This window comes from Schistocerca americana, chromosome 3 (assembly GCF_021461395.2).
Source record: "Schistocerca americana isolate TAMUIC-IGC-003095 chromosome 3, iqSchAmer2.1, whole genome shotgun sequence".
Taxonomy (NCBI): Eukaryota; Metazoa; Arthropoda; class Insecta; order Orthoptera; family Acrididae; genus Schistocerca; species Schistocerca americana.
This window is the reverse complement of record NC_060121.1, coordinates 943984221-943999265: the sequence shown is the minus strand read 5'-3', so window position 1 is coordinate 943999265 and position 15045 is coordinate 943984221. Positions and strand designations below refer to the sequence as shown.

General features: G+C 38.5%; 1 protein-coding gene across 3 annotated transcripts in view; it reads right to left on the bottom strand.

The window, feature by feature from the left end:
* Positions 1–394: 394 nt before the first annotated feature.
* LOC124606920 overlaps positions 395–15045 on the bottom strand; it is a 35329-nt gene continuing 20678 nt past the window's right edge. For 2 of the 3 annotated variants that reach the window (XM_047139029.1, XM_047139030.1), the window contains 4 exons: positions 10184–10277; positions 9783–9878; positions 9476–9697; positions 395–874 (listed from right to left, as the gene is read on the bottom strand). In XM_047139029.1, coding sequence (XP_046994985.1) covers positions 691–874; positions 9476–9697; positions 9783–9878; positions 10184–10269 — 588 coding nt within the window. In that variant the 5' untranslated portion in view covers positions 10270–10277 and the 3' untranslated portion in view covers positions 395–690. The remainder of the gene's footprint in view (positions 875–9475; positions 9698–9782; positions 9879–10183; positions 10278–15045) is intronic. The other variant, XM_047139031.1, reaches the window with a different exon arrangement.

The following is a 15045-nucleotide window of genomic DNA, read 5'->3' as shown; positions in this document are numbered from 1 at the left end:
TCTCAGATAGTCTAATTTTATATCATAATCAGTGAAAGACTGAAATATAGATGAATGTAGAAACTGAGGCTGAAAAACAGCCACCATAAGTATACAAAGAACGATAAATAAAAATAATGTCAAACAATATACAAATATGTGATCCATTATGGCCTTCCAAAATGACAGGGAAGACCCTTGTCAGACATCTATTTGAATTATGGATTTTATTCGGGCACAAAAAGTGTCTGTCAATCCATAAAAAAAAAAAAAAAAAAAAAACCACCTAGGTGATACTAAGTGATGAATGTGAAATGGTTATGATAAACATAAAAAAGGTATTTCTAAATTTTAATACTGTGCAGTTCATTTTTACAGATAATACTGCAAGACACATTTTTTTTTCCAAAGATAATTTGTTTATCATGAGAAAGCCATGGACATTGTGAAAGCTAAGATGATACTGAATGATCTTCTTATGTATGCAAGTCTGCTGAATTCCAGCAACATAATTTCTGTTTATTTGTGGCTTGTTCAGGACTGGTAAATTGCTTTTAAGTAAATCTTGCATAATAGTTACTCATGTGTTACATGATGATCTGAGAAATTTCACAGTTATCATGTACTACAGACTTGAGAAGGTACACATATACAGAGATTATTTCACTTAGCTTTAGATATAAAATCACAAATTCATTTACAGTGTTCTTCTCATAGTGTGTGCTTGAAATGGTAATCAGTATCAACATAACCAGGTGGGAGCACCAGCTCTGTGTAGTGCTGCGTGTGGCGAAATCCTTGGGGTGGGACACTGCCGCGGACCACCGTGATGGGTTGTATTGCTGGATATGGTGGATCCAGAGGCCCAGCAAAATCCTCCAGGTATAGGTCAGTGCTGTTCGACAAACAAACTGTTGTCAGTATGGGTTAAGTTTCTATATATCAATATATCAGTGATCCTGAACAATTTGCATGAAGGTGGTGTGAGTAGTTCCTTAACACATATCACATTATGGTGAATACAAAAACACAAAAAAATATTATCTGTTATGCACAGATATCAAATTGTTAACTACTGTGATTATTTATTACAGCTGAGACAGGGTTCAAGGTACTAGATGGGCAGGTAACAATACATCTATAGTTAAGAGCAGTAAAAAAAAACTTTAAAAAAAACTTTGGGGTATCATGTCAAGCAGTGTCACACATTAGTTTGGATAGGGAAGACGGCACAAGACAAAAGAAGTAAGGGGGTTACAGCATTTGAGACAGAGGGGGGAGAAAGCAGACGAGAAGATGTGAAAGGAGAGGGGTGGAAAATGAGTGAGTGTGTGTGTGTGGGTTAGCAGAGTCTTGAATAGTTTCCAGCACCAGGTTGGATCTCTCCATCTAGCCATGTTTTCTCACCACCTTCTGTGTTCCTTCTGGTTCTCACCTCTTTAAGTGCCCGTATCGTCCTAGTCATGATGTCCCTGTCCTACCCTGCAGGTTCCTCTTTCACTATTTTCCTTGCCCTTACATTCTTCATCCTATTCCTTCTTGTTGCTCATTTCCTACTTCTGAGGAACTTCATTTCAGATGCACAGGTCAGTATTGGGATGTAGTAACTTCTATATATTACTTTCTTGCTTTTTGGTAAGACGTCTTTGTTCCAAACCAGGATCCTGACACTTTGCAGGAATGCTTCTCCCTGTCTGCCATGTTCACTGATCTCTTTTTCATTTCTTCCATTTTCCTCTATCCCAAGTACTTGACACTCTGTTTCTTATTTGATTTTTCACCTCTGATTCTTATTCTGCTAGTTGGTCTATCTTTCTTTTTAGTTGTAACCAGGATCTCACATTTATTTACATTAAATTTCATTTCATACTGTCTCATAGTTTCTTGCCAAGCATCCAGCTGTTCCTGAATCTCCTCCTCCCTGTTTTCCTAGGTCATCAAGTCATCTGTGAATGCCATTGCATTCATCTTGTCTCCTCCAGTTTTTTCTGCCACCTTAATCATTATCTCATCCAAGACCATAATGAAGAGGAGATGTGACAATGCAGTCCCATGTTTCATACCATCTGTTTGCTGGAACCAATCTACCCTTTCATTTCCCACTTTCATACAACTCAGACTTCCACAGTAAATCTCCTCCACTCTGTTTGTTGTCTCTCTTTCCACTCCCTTCTTTTCTAGTGCTTCCCAGACCTTTCTTCTACAGATGCTATCAAATGCCTTCTCTATATTGAAAAAGGCTGTCAAAAAATCTCCAATTTATGGTGGTGCTCCTGGAGCTGCCTCACTGCAAATATTGGGTCAAACGTTGATCTCCCAGGTCTGAAGCAATGCCATTCTTCTCTCAATTTGTCCTTGACCCTTGTTCGGATTCTACTTTCCAGGATCTTCTCATATACTTTGGCAGAGTGTGGTATCAGTGTGACTCCCCTGTAGTTTCTACAACCCTTTCTACTCCCTTCCTGGAGTATAGAGGCAATTACTGCCCTCTTCCAGTCTGCAGGAATCTTCTTCTCATTCCATACCACCATTATCACATGATACAGCCACTGAGCCATGCGTGGTTTGTGTTTGTGCCATATCTCATTTGACATCCTGTTTTTACTGTACTACCACCTCGTTATGTTAATTTCAATTACTAGTGTCACTGAGTTACTGCCTTGCCCTGCCCGTGAGCAACAGCAGTGGCACTTATCGATATGAGCCCTGGCATATTGTCTTTGCTGACTGCTATTACTTCCCGGTTGTTGTATGTTGTGAGTTAGTTCGGATCTGCCACTCGTTTGGAACGGGCTAGCAGTGGAATTCAGACCTGGCAGTGTTTGAGTTGGCATGCGGCACAAGCTCAGTCGGGGCACAGCAGCAGTGAGGTCCGGACCACCATGACTCGCCCGACGCTTGCCGACACACATGATTGGAGTGGGGACGGCTTTGGTTGGTCTGGTCGTCGGTTGGTCGTCTTGCTGGAGGATGTGTATTTGGCTGGCGATCTCTTATGGGTTGGCTGTGTGTGCCAACTTGTGATTCCTCCCTGTTTTGTACAGGCACTGCCGTTAGCATTGTCTAGTTCTTCATGGATGTCTTCGTCAAACTGTGTGTAGTTTGTGTGATTTTGACTGACAAGTTATTTTAAATGTTGTCAGCATACTGGCTCTGAGGAGTTGGTCAGTTAGTGTGGATCAGGCAGGAAATCTCTGTGTGGCGCAGTGGGCCAGGCAGTGTTGGAGTGTGTGGGAGCTGTTCCAATTGCTACGGGGTTCATGGATCACAAACCCAGGACATCAAAGTTGAGTGGGGATTTAATTACCGAAGCCAGACTGTTCACATTGTGCCGTTGGTTTTCATGATTGGCTGTTAGGGGTATTACCATCAGCAACAGCGAGTGTTCGAGTAGGTGAATGTTTGGCCGTGATCTGGTGGAGTTTAACTGATTTTGGTTATTTGAAGTCCAAGAGCACTGGTGGAATTTTCTGTCTTGTGGCCGTTAGCGTTCCAGTTACCTGCCCTGGCCACTGACAAAAATTCAGGTAGTGTCCTTTCCTCACCATGTGGATGGCTACACCTTTTATGTTTTGGCTTTGGAGTTCCTTGTGCACTGGTCGGGTGGAAAGCAAGTCGTCTTGTCGGTGGGTCTGTTGACTGTCTCTTGGTTGGGTTGCCGGCAGATCGGATATAGTTGGGCTGACTACCTGTCTTTCCTAAGCGAACGTTAAGATTTCAAGTGCAGTCCGACCCCCAGAAACTTTGAGCACTGCTGGCTGTACTGCCTTTTCTTATTGGTGTGTTATTGTGTATTTTAATGGCTTATAGCCGATGGATTGAATTTGTATGCTTTTAGTTGGATTTTAAATAATGGACCTTCAGTTCCTTACTTGTCAAGTCTTGCATTGTTTGGGCCTTCAGCCTAATTTAAAGTATTTCTTTTTGATAAAGCTTTGGGCCTTCTGCCTTTTGAAAATTTATTGCAGTTGTGTTTTTCAATAATGGGCCTTCAGCTGCTTTAAAATTTAAATTCCTTACATGTTAAATCTTAGATTGTTTGGACCATCAACCTGTGTAAAATATTGTTTAAAGATAAAGCTTTGGACCTTCTGCATACTAAAAATTATTTTAGTTTAACCTTCCCATTTCTATCCATTTTTGTCCTGTCTCAAAACGTCTCCACTTACTTTTAACTATTCCATATAGAACTTTCTGATTTCCTCTGCTGTCTTGCTCCTTCATCTTTTTCTCTTTCTTCTTTTTCTTATCTCCTCTCCTGCTAATTCATTCCATTCTCAGAACTGCAGTCTGCAGGCCTTGTTCTTCCTTCCCACTGCCTATTTGACTCTTTCATTCCATAAAGGTGTCTTTTTCTACCATTTTCTGCCACTTGTCCTTCAGCATACAGTGACTACAGCTTCTAACACAGCACTTTTAAATTGTCTTCATTCCTCTTCTACTAGTTTTGGTTCTTCATATTGTAGTGATTTGAGATTCCGTAGCTCACTTCCTGCGCAAGGGGTCCCGGGTTCAATTCCCGGCGGGGCCAGGGATTTTTTCCTGCCACAAGATGACTGGGTGTTGTTGTGTCATCATCATCATCATCATCATCATCAATATCATCATCAATCATCCCCATTACGGTCAGAGAAAGGCAATCGCAAACCACCTCCGCTAGGACCTTGCCTAGTACGGTGGTGCGGGTCTCATGCATCGTCCCCTATGTTCCTCAGAATATGAGACATCACCATCATCAGTGATTCGAGAATTTCTGTGTAAATTCTACCGTCTCAAACACAAGATATATCTAGAATGAGTGTGGGATGGTAGAATCATACCTACTGTGCATCACATGTTTTTGTGTGCAGGTTTAATTAGTAGTAATGAGGAAAACGTTGTTTGACCTGGATCCAGGGCCGGGGCTCAGGTCATGGAAATACATTAGGAGGCCATTTTCCATATAAGTATGTTAACTTTATACACAAAATATCCACAAAGGAATGGTTGTTGCTTGAAGAACCAAGCTCAGCTACTATTAACCCACAATTCCGAGATTAACATATTTATAGATTCGGGAAGTGAGGTATCACTAATCTCAAATGCATTCATTAACTTGATGCAGAATAAACAGACTTACCATTATTGCCAGTGACTGGAGTATACATAATCGGGATAACGGGAACAAAAAGTAAACTTGTAAAATAAGAAAAATCAAGTGAACTGCAGTATTGGAAATATGTTATTTTGTCAAATGCTATCAATAGCAGAGAATATTAATAGAGATGTACTGTTTGGTTTAAATTGGTTGTTAGAGTTTAAAGTCATCTTAAACTTTGACAAACATCTTCTTTGTTTTGGTAAAGGGGACAGTAGATGATGGACACCTTTTGTGACAAATAGTCACTTTGAGGAACAAACAACTGAGTGTCAGTGTCTGTGAGTAACAGCTACAGCTCAATTATCACCAAAAATCAATAATTTTGATCAAGGAACACATCGAGCTAATATACAAGACAGAGTTAATGAATCCTTAATATTAACAGATCAACAAAGGCAAGATTTATATAAAATTTTAAAGGAGTATGAAGTAGTGTTTTCCAACTGTCCAGGTAACATCAGCGACTATATTTGTAAGTTCAAAATCAAAGACGACACTCCATTCTTTTGCAAACGGTATCCAATACCGGTGAGTTTGAAGGAAGCAGTTTGGGATGAGATTAACAAAATTATTTATAATAATATTATAGAATGAAGTTCCTTGTAATAAATGATACCCTGGTCGTGGTGAAGGAAACTACAGGTGGGGTACAATTAGTTTTAGACGCTCGAACATTGAACCGACATATAGAGACGGAGAGAGACCAACTGATTAATATTGACAAATTGTTGTCCAAATTTGAAAAGGCAAGACTCTTTAGCATGATGGATTTGACTGTGGGATATAGGCGGATAAAATTACATCCAGAATCCAAAAAGTATACAGCCATTGCTGCCGAACTTTTCCAAGGAGAATGGGATCAGAGTAATGTACGACACAGAACCCTAGCTTCTGCTAGGTGTAGCCTAAATAAGCATGAACTAAATTACACTGCTACTGAAAAAGAACTATTGGCGATTGTGTGGAGTATTCAAAAGTTTCAAACACTAGTATGGGGGTCACAAATCCATATTTGTACTGATCATCAAGCTTTATCCTTTCTGATGAGTAGTCGATTACTACACAGTAGGTTGATGTGCTGGATGCAAGATGCAATACGTAAAAGGTTCCAAAAATATAGTACCTGATGCATTATCGAGGCTACCCATAGGAATGGAAGACTTGAAAGGTATGGAAGGGCCCAGCGTTATTTTTGCCATTAATTTTATGTCAGCAGAATATCCGAATACCAGGTTCAAAGAATAACAGAGAATATCCATCATGATCTTTATTTCACAGAAATATTTTCTATGTGTATCCAGCGCTTGTTACCTCCGAATCAATTGGGAAAATTGTAGATCATAACTTGTTTTGGAGGGACAGTGTAACATCACAGCATTGGCGTTTATGTATTCCAAAGGCAATGGAAGACGAATTTGTACGGTATGTTCACACAAGGCATGGACACTTCAGAATCAAAAAATGCATATGAAAAAATTTTATTATTTCAAGAAACTAGGGCATAAAATATCATTGTTGATTAGAAGTTGTGGAACTTGCCAGAAAGTAAAAGAGAGTAATACTCAAGTGAAATGCAGAATGTATCCAATTTTCCCTAAGTCATTACCCGACCTTACAGCCACAGATTTCTTTGGACCAGTTCCACAAGGAAAGGGAGAGTATCACATATTTTGGTTATCATAGATTGCTGGTCAAAATACGTTAAACTATATTCTATTAAAACAGCAAATACGCAAATGGTTATACACTGTTTACAACAATACTTTCTAGAGGTAGGTAAACCAAAACGATTTCTTACAGATAATGGACCACAATATGTGAGCAACGAATTTAGAGAATTCCTAGCGTGGGAAAGTATTCGACAAGTGCTAGTATCCAATTATAACCTGTGATCATATCTGTGTGAATGGGTACTGAAGGCAATTAGGAAATTATGTCATACACACTGCCATGAAAAACATACTTCGAGGGCAATGAAAATTAAGGACTTTGAACTTTCCTAAATGAACTACCCCATTTATCGACTGGGTTGACATCTTTAGATGTTATAGGCAAACATTTTGTAGGAGAACCTTCAATTAAGTGATTTTTTGACCTGAACAACCTAGTGTCAATTACGAAGTAAATCAGAAAGTACTTTCAAAGAATTTAAATGAAAAGGCGCAACAAAGAGTAAGTAAGTATAATGAAAAGGCCATGGAACCTCAGTACCAAGTCGATGACCTGGTTCTTATAAAACACCTTCCCAACTCGACGCTGAGGAAAGGGAGCATACCGGGTACAAACTGTGGTCCATCCTAAGATGTTATTTTTAGTAGATCCCACAACTGGATTACAGAAGGGGAAATACAATGTAAAGAATGTAAAACTGTATATCCCCCATGGACGTTAACATTCTGAGTTAATGGGCAGAGTAACGACCATCGGATCCCGAGTTGTTTTCAGTGTTTTTTCCAAATACTTTCCAGCATCCAATTCCTTTAAAATCTAAAACCATCCTATAATCTTATTCTTAAAAAAAAATGAATGTGGCCGTTAAAAAGAGAACAACTTAAGAGAATCACAAAAAAGTGATGTCTAGCCGAAATAAATTGAATAGAGCATCATACAGTGTGTCCCAAAAAGAATAACCCAATTGTAAATCAATTATTTATTGGGAATAAGGGCTTAAGACCAACAAATTGCATAATAAATTACTCAGAAAAGACAGAATCATAAATGTTCAATATGTCCTCTGTTGGCTGCATGGAGGACATCTAGCCGATAGCCGATTTCATCGCAAACTGAGCATAAGATGTCTCTGTCACTGAAGCTACAGCAGCTGATATTCTGGTTTTTAGTTCATCAGTGTCATGAGGTAAGGGAGGAACTTATACACATTGTTTAACATATACCCACAGGAAGAAATCACATGGTGTTAAGTCAGGGGACCTAGGAGGCCAAGATTGTAAAGCCTGGTCCTGTATGCCTTATCCAACATTGAGCCATGTTGCCATTGAGGAAACTGCGCATGTTGTTGTGCCAGTGCGGTGGTGCTCCATCTTGCTGATAGATGAAATTGTCAGAGTCAGGTTGTGGGAATAACCAGTTCCGTAGCATTGCAAGATTTGATTGTCCTGTTATGGTTTCTTCCTCCAAAAAGTAGGGTCCATAATCCTTGCTTTGCGAAACAGCACAAAATACCACTCCCTTTTGGCGAATCACGTTCATGTTCAATTGTTTCATGAGAATTTTCAAGCCTCCATATATGCACATTACAACGGTGAACCTCACTGCTAATATGGAAAGTTGGCTCATCACTGAATATCAATCATCACATAAAAGTGTCATGTTCCATGTCCTCTAGAATAGCATTGTTGAAGTCCATTCACTCTTCACTTTGTCGGTATGTCGAAGAGCTTGTACCAGTTGTAATCGGTATGGTTTGAGAATTAAACGATGCCATAACACATGTCGCACTGCCACGCCCGGTGTCGCAAGTTCTTGGCTAGCATGATGCGTAGACTTGCGGGGCCTCCACTCAAATGCTCGTCGGATTTGTTCCACTGTTTATTCAGGAATGCATGGCCTCCATATCACTGAACATGTGAAAAGGGTTTATTGAAATAATCATTACAATTTACCTGGCACTTCCTCATAGATGATGGTTGCTCAACTAATTCGAAACAGTGTGCAGCAAAATTGAAGCAATAAGCAGGAGAATACATTATTACTTTCCCTCCATCACAACAAATACGTCTCAGTTAATTTAAGGTCCTATCTTGTATACTCTACAAGAGACCTTACAGAGTGTGTGCAGAGAATAACTTTGTTCTCGTACTCCCCATTTTTTGTGCCCTTCCTGAGTGGCATGGGAAGTGCTGTAGTCACAAGGCAGTGGAATCTCCAATGGAATGGGAAGAACCAATCAGAGACCGCAGTCAGGGAGGACGCAAGGCCACAGGAAGGAACAAACAAGAAGTGTCATAGTGTCCTAGGTTATCACACGAGATGGACAAGTGAATAACAAATAAATTACAAAGAGTGACCAAGCTAGACACCAAGACTATGCAGTAACATAGTAGAAACAATCTGGGGTCAGGTGTGGTAGCAACTATACAGTGCAGCTGTAATTATCTTGGCTGCAGCGAGAGCTGTAGGCCAAAGCATTCATGGGAGGAACTACAGGTGATTCTATCTCGGCTGTTGCAGTGCTTCATAAGTACTGCCACTGCCTATTGGCCATCTTGTTCAATTTACTCTGGTGGGCATTCAATGCAACAGCATGGGCTTGGTTTTCAGAGTGTTTTGCTACTTCTAAACCATAAAAGTTTAAATTGCCTCAGGTGTAAGTAATAAGCAAGCAGTCATTCCGACCTTGTTATGAATGCTGTGGCACGCAAATGTGAACCCTTGCTGCTGTAATCAATCTTGGGCTGTATTATTCCTCCAGGTCCACTGACAGTGCTGATTGGTGGACTGCTGGGAGTAGCCACATTGTGGATGCGGATCAAATTTTGTTGCTTTCTTTTGAAGTATGCCACAGCATATGAGAGTGCAGATGTCAGCACAAACAGGGCAATCAGTGTAATGCCTAACCTGTGTTGAAAATCACTTTATTATTCACAAAACAGTAAAAGAATGTCATTTGTATTTTTGTGTGTTATATTTTAATTGAGATTACCAGAAGTACCAGGTTTCCCAAAGTTCTTCATGCCTTCTGTTGTACACACAGCACCGATAAGTGTTATTACAGCAGTATGGGATATCTGTTGAGCACCTGTTTGGAAAAAAAATAGTGAAATGATCATTTATCAGTATCAATATATTTCAGTCAATTGTGTGTAAATGTTACAAAGGTTTTCTATCTTGGTAATTAAATTAATATAACATTAAGAGTTCTGATAGCCATAAGTTTATTTTGTATAGCTCATAGCACTCAGCTACAGCAAGTGTACATCAAAACAAATCACAAATACTCAATCGTCTGTACCAACACACTATGTGGTAACAGTGATGCAAATCATCAGAGTCCATTTTTTGCTTTTATTTTAGATAAAATGGAGTTTCTGTCCCAGCACTTACTTTGTTGATATAACAACTTTAGCCACAAGTTCAATAGCCCTGCAGTCATAAACTGTTTGTGCCATCAACAGATGAACCTGAAACATTAAGAAATCTGAAACACAGAAGTCATAAATAGATAAAAATTTGGTAACTATTGTTACTGACAGTAATTACTTAGTGTAGCAGCTGGTTCTATATTAACCAATCCTAGATTCTTCCCACAAACCAGTAAGTCCTCTGACATGCAGGGATCCAAGGAATATGATGAGACTGCTAGGAAAAATCAAAAGGTAAGAGACTGCAGATGAGTTTATTAAGGAACACAGAAATGAGAGAATATTACGGAGCCTGACGTAAGGACAATATTACGGAGCCTGACGAAAGCTTCGTGGAGGCAAATATTCAAAGATCCCATCTCTTTCAAAACAATTGGTATGCACAACATTTGAGAATAGAAAATTATGTTATATTGTTGATACAGATCAGAATGTATTTGTATGTGCTCATTTGCTTCCTTAGTTATTTTGGCCTTGTTATGAATTTAAATATGTACCCTTCCTGCTGTAATCAGTCTTGGTCTTTATCATACTGCCACAGCCACTGACAGTGCTGATTAGTGGCTGCTGGGAATAGCCACATTATGGATGCATATAAAGTTCTGTTCTGTGTCTGATCATCTGTTAATTACCAGCCCTTCTGCATCAATTCAAACAGCATTCTATCAATCTCTTATGCTTCACCAGCAGAATATAATACTTTGAGATGACAGCACTATCTCACAGGGACAAATGTTACAAATTTTCAGCACAAGGTGACATTTAACTTTTTCAGTCATAAAGTTATATTTTCATGAGGAAAGTACTGATAGTTTTTCAAAATACTCTGTGTACATTTGATATCAGTATGTTTGCTTCTAAAAGTACTATGTCATGTATGGATATTCATGATATGCTCTACACATTATTTAAGTAATGACAAATGTAATGTTGTAGCTTAAACCATTTTAACCCTTATCCGTGAAGATGGTCCATGACTGAAACTGATCAATATTAGGGTTTAAAATAAAAGCAGCTGATGGTCAGAAAAATAATCTATCCATGGTTCACAATAACAGAGTGCTAGGACACACTAGTTATTGTCAGGGGGCTGTGCAAACATTCGAAGTGACTTTTGTAAAATTTCTTATTTATGATCACAGCAGAACCTATGATAGGACACTTCTTCATCTATACTAATAATAAAAGTATAAAACCATTGTGTCTGTCTGTTTGAACATGCTAACTCCAAAACTGCCAGACAAATTTTCATCGGGTTTTCACAGGTAACTGAGTATAGCTTGGGGCAATGTACAGGCTTTATTTAATAAAAACTGGATTCTGGAAAAAAATGTGATTTGAAGTTTTATCTAAAACCATCTTATCTGTCCAGCTGAACACACTGATCTCCAAAACTACTAGATAAATTTTCCTGGGGTTTTCACAGTTAACTTGGGTGTAACTTGGGGCAACATGGTTTTATTTCATCAAAATCATATCATGGAAAAAACCATAACTTAGTTTTATCCATACTAATATTATAAATGTTAAAGTAATTCTCTTATGTTTTCATGACTAAACCAATGAAGCAATTTTGATGAACTTTGTTCGCTCCTGCCCACGCCCTTATGTACGCACTACTTGGCAGTGACACTGTGACTGCCACGCCATTGTGCGTTGGAACAACTTCGAAGGGGAGACGGCAGGGCACTTGTCACATGCTATGCTTACCTTAACAGAAACACACATGAGGTCAGCTAATGTTATTGTACTTATAGTAGCTTATTTACTCGCAATTACTCATCATAACAAAACTACCGATACACAAGTGCAGCTGGAGGTAACAGCTAGTTTGGAGTAAGTAATCAAATTTGTGAGTGGACTGCAAAATTCTAGGCAGGCAGCATACAGCAGTGTCTGAATGGAGAGTCTACAGACACAAAAGTAATATCTGGTCTGCCACACAGAAATTTGATAAGGTTATCTATTCATGTTATACAGCAATGACTTAACAGATAATTGCATTCTATGGCTTTTCACAGAAATGGTTACCTACAGTTTATATCTAATAACAACTTGATTAATACCCACTTAAGGTCCTGACAAACAGATCTTAGTGTAAAGAAATGTCAAATTGTACACTTTATATGTCTGTATGTAAGGTGTCACACTTTATATTTCTGTATGTAAGGCATCACAACCAGTCAGTCCTATAATACAAGTACCTAGGAGTGACAATGTTTAAAGATACAGTATGTCCTCTTTTGATTGGATGGATAAATCTACTCACCGAGCAGCAGGAGGAAAACACAGATATGAAAGGTATTACACATACAAGCTTTCAGAGCCAGTGGCAACTTCTTCTGGCAGAATGATTGAATGGGAAGGAAGAAGGGTGAAGGAAAAGGATCAATGATCTTTAGGAAAAGGGGTAGAGGTCAGACAAGTCTCCCAGAACCCCAAGTCAGGAGAGATTTACCAGACAGGATGAGAAGGAAAGACTGATCGTTGGGGACTGCACTGGACAAGATTTTTGTTAGCGTATTCTATTACAATTTTCTTTTTGTGTTTTATTACTTAGTTTGTTTTCTTTATATATTTTCTAGTCAGCGTTTTGAAATAATCTCATCCGGTGCAGTCTCCAACAATCAGTCTTCCCTTCTCATCCGGTCTGATAAGTCTCACCTGACCTGTGGTTCTGGGTGACTTTTCCAAACCCTGTCCCATTACCTAAACCTCACCAGCCATTTTTCTTCATCCTTCTTCCTTCCCCTTCAACCCTTCTGCCAGGAGGAGGAGCCACTGGCTCTAAAAACTTCCATATTTTTTATCTATCCAATTACATTATAGTATGTCTCCTTTGTTTGACTCTGTAAAATTGAGACAGAGGTGAAGAAAATTGCAGTTTTCTATTCATTGTTAGGGTAGTGAAAAGCTATAGTTTTTCAACAAAAAGAGATCTATAATACTATGTAAGACAAGTCCTCGTTTAACATTGTTATCAAAAGTCTTGAAAAGTACGTCACTGATTTACTTCAAATTTTTACGTGATACTCTAATAATGGGAAGAAGTCAGTCATCAAAATATAATGTGTAAAACTTAAATAATAACTCAGCAGAACACTCAGAAGCACAGAATTACTCAGGGTGATTACTGTTGCGCAAAAGCAACTTTGACACAGTCTCACGTACAAATGCCATGAGATATGTTACCTCATTCCCTCAGAAAGATTTCAGTAGCACAGACTTTTTCCCATCAGAGTCCTTACTACTTCGCAAAAATTTCCGAGTTTTAACAAAAGTGAATCAGCTAAAATTTGAAGCACCTCTATTACACATCTGCTCTCATACACTGCAAATTACTACAAAGTGCATGGCAGAATGAACTTTCTGCTCAATCATATATAACGGTTTTTTCACATTCTATTAATCTGTGAGAGTTATTAGCTGACTTCTACTTTTGTAATTTCTGCAGAATGTTCATAGTTTCTGTTGCAAAAATTGAGTCTTGAAATTTTGTAAGTGGGTTTTATCAAGCTGTATGATGCTTTTCTTTGAACTTCTGCCAGATAAGATTTTTCAGAATTTCTGTTTCACAGAATCACCAGTCAAACAAACTTGTGGAAATTCTCATTTCTTTGTCTATGACTGATGTCCCCTGTTTGTCTGACATGGTATGAATCATACACAGTTAATGAGTATCCCTCTAAATGCAGTACACATTTGTGTAATAAATCAATGAAGCCAACAACGCTTCACAATTGCTAAATGTGTATGGGACTGGAAGACTGATTAGGAATTGAAGTCACTTATTTTCTTTGTCACATTTGGTTTTAGCAGAAAACCTGTACACTATAATTTAAAAAATATGTAGCCTATGTCCGCTTGCATGTTTATTAGTGTATCATGTAAAAAGTTGAAATAAATTGGTCAAGAATGCTTTGAGATTTTTTCTGACAACATTCCTTCATTATATATTGAATGTATTATATTTAAATAACATATATATTTAAAAAAATTTGCTGTGAGTTTTGCTAGTATTTGTACTCGTTGCCTGAACTCCAACCAGACTGTGAAATTTTGCCAGTCTTGCACCACTATTTATAGCCCAGTTTATAACTGGCTATGAACAGCAGCATGAGGCCAACAGAATACAAAGAAATTAACATTGTAATGATGTTGAAATTGTTTTCTACAAATAAATAAGGGTTGTAATGAAGAAAGACTATCAGTTCGTAGATGTCAAGTGAGGAGAGTAAGACATCCAAGTAAAATTCATTTTTAATCCTATAGAAGCTTTCAGTTCAATACTACACTCTTGTCTGCTGAAGAAAATAAATTTATATGGAATGTTTTACTGGACCTGTGACTGAACTGAGTATTATTTGATATGTTAGTTCAGAATATTACTCCACATAGTGTTCTCAATAGGCACAGAAAGAATTGTAGTGTTGCTCCAGTGTAGCCTTAAGCAGGCACTGCTGGCAAGGATAAATGATGAGTAGGAACATAACATTAGCTGTAAATATAAGTCAGAAATAGAGTGAATATGAGTCTAATGTCATGGGCTAAATATTTTGCAAATCAAGGCTTCAATGTTATACCACCTTTCTTCCATCCCACTGTTTGTCTGCAAGTATGATGAGCCTGAGAAATGAGGCCCTGTGGTCCCTTCATATTATGTCAGCTTGTTTTCCCTTACTGAAGTGTGCAGGAGTGTAAGGCAAATCGTGACTTAGTGTGAAAGCTGAGTACATGGTCTTGCTGTTGTAAAATAGATAAGTGAAATATCAATTGTAGGAATCAGATAGCATTTAATGAAGATGTGTTTTGTGAGATTGTGGA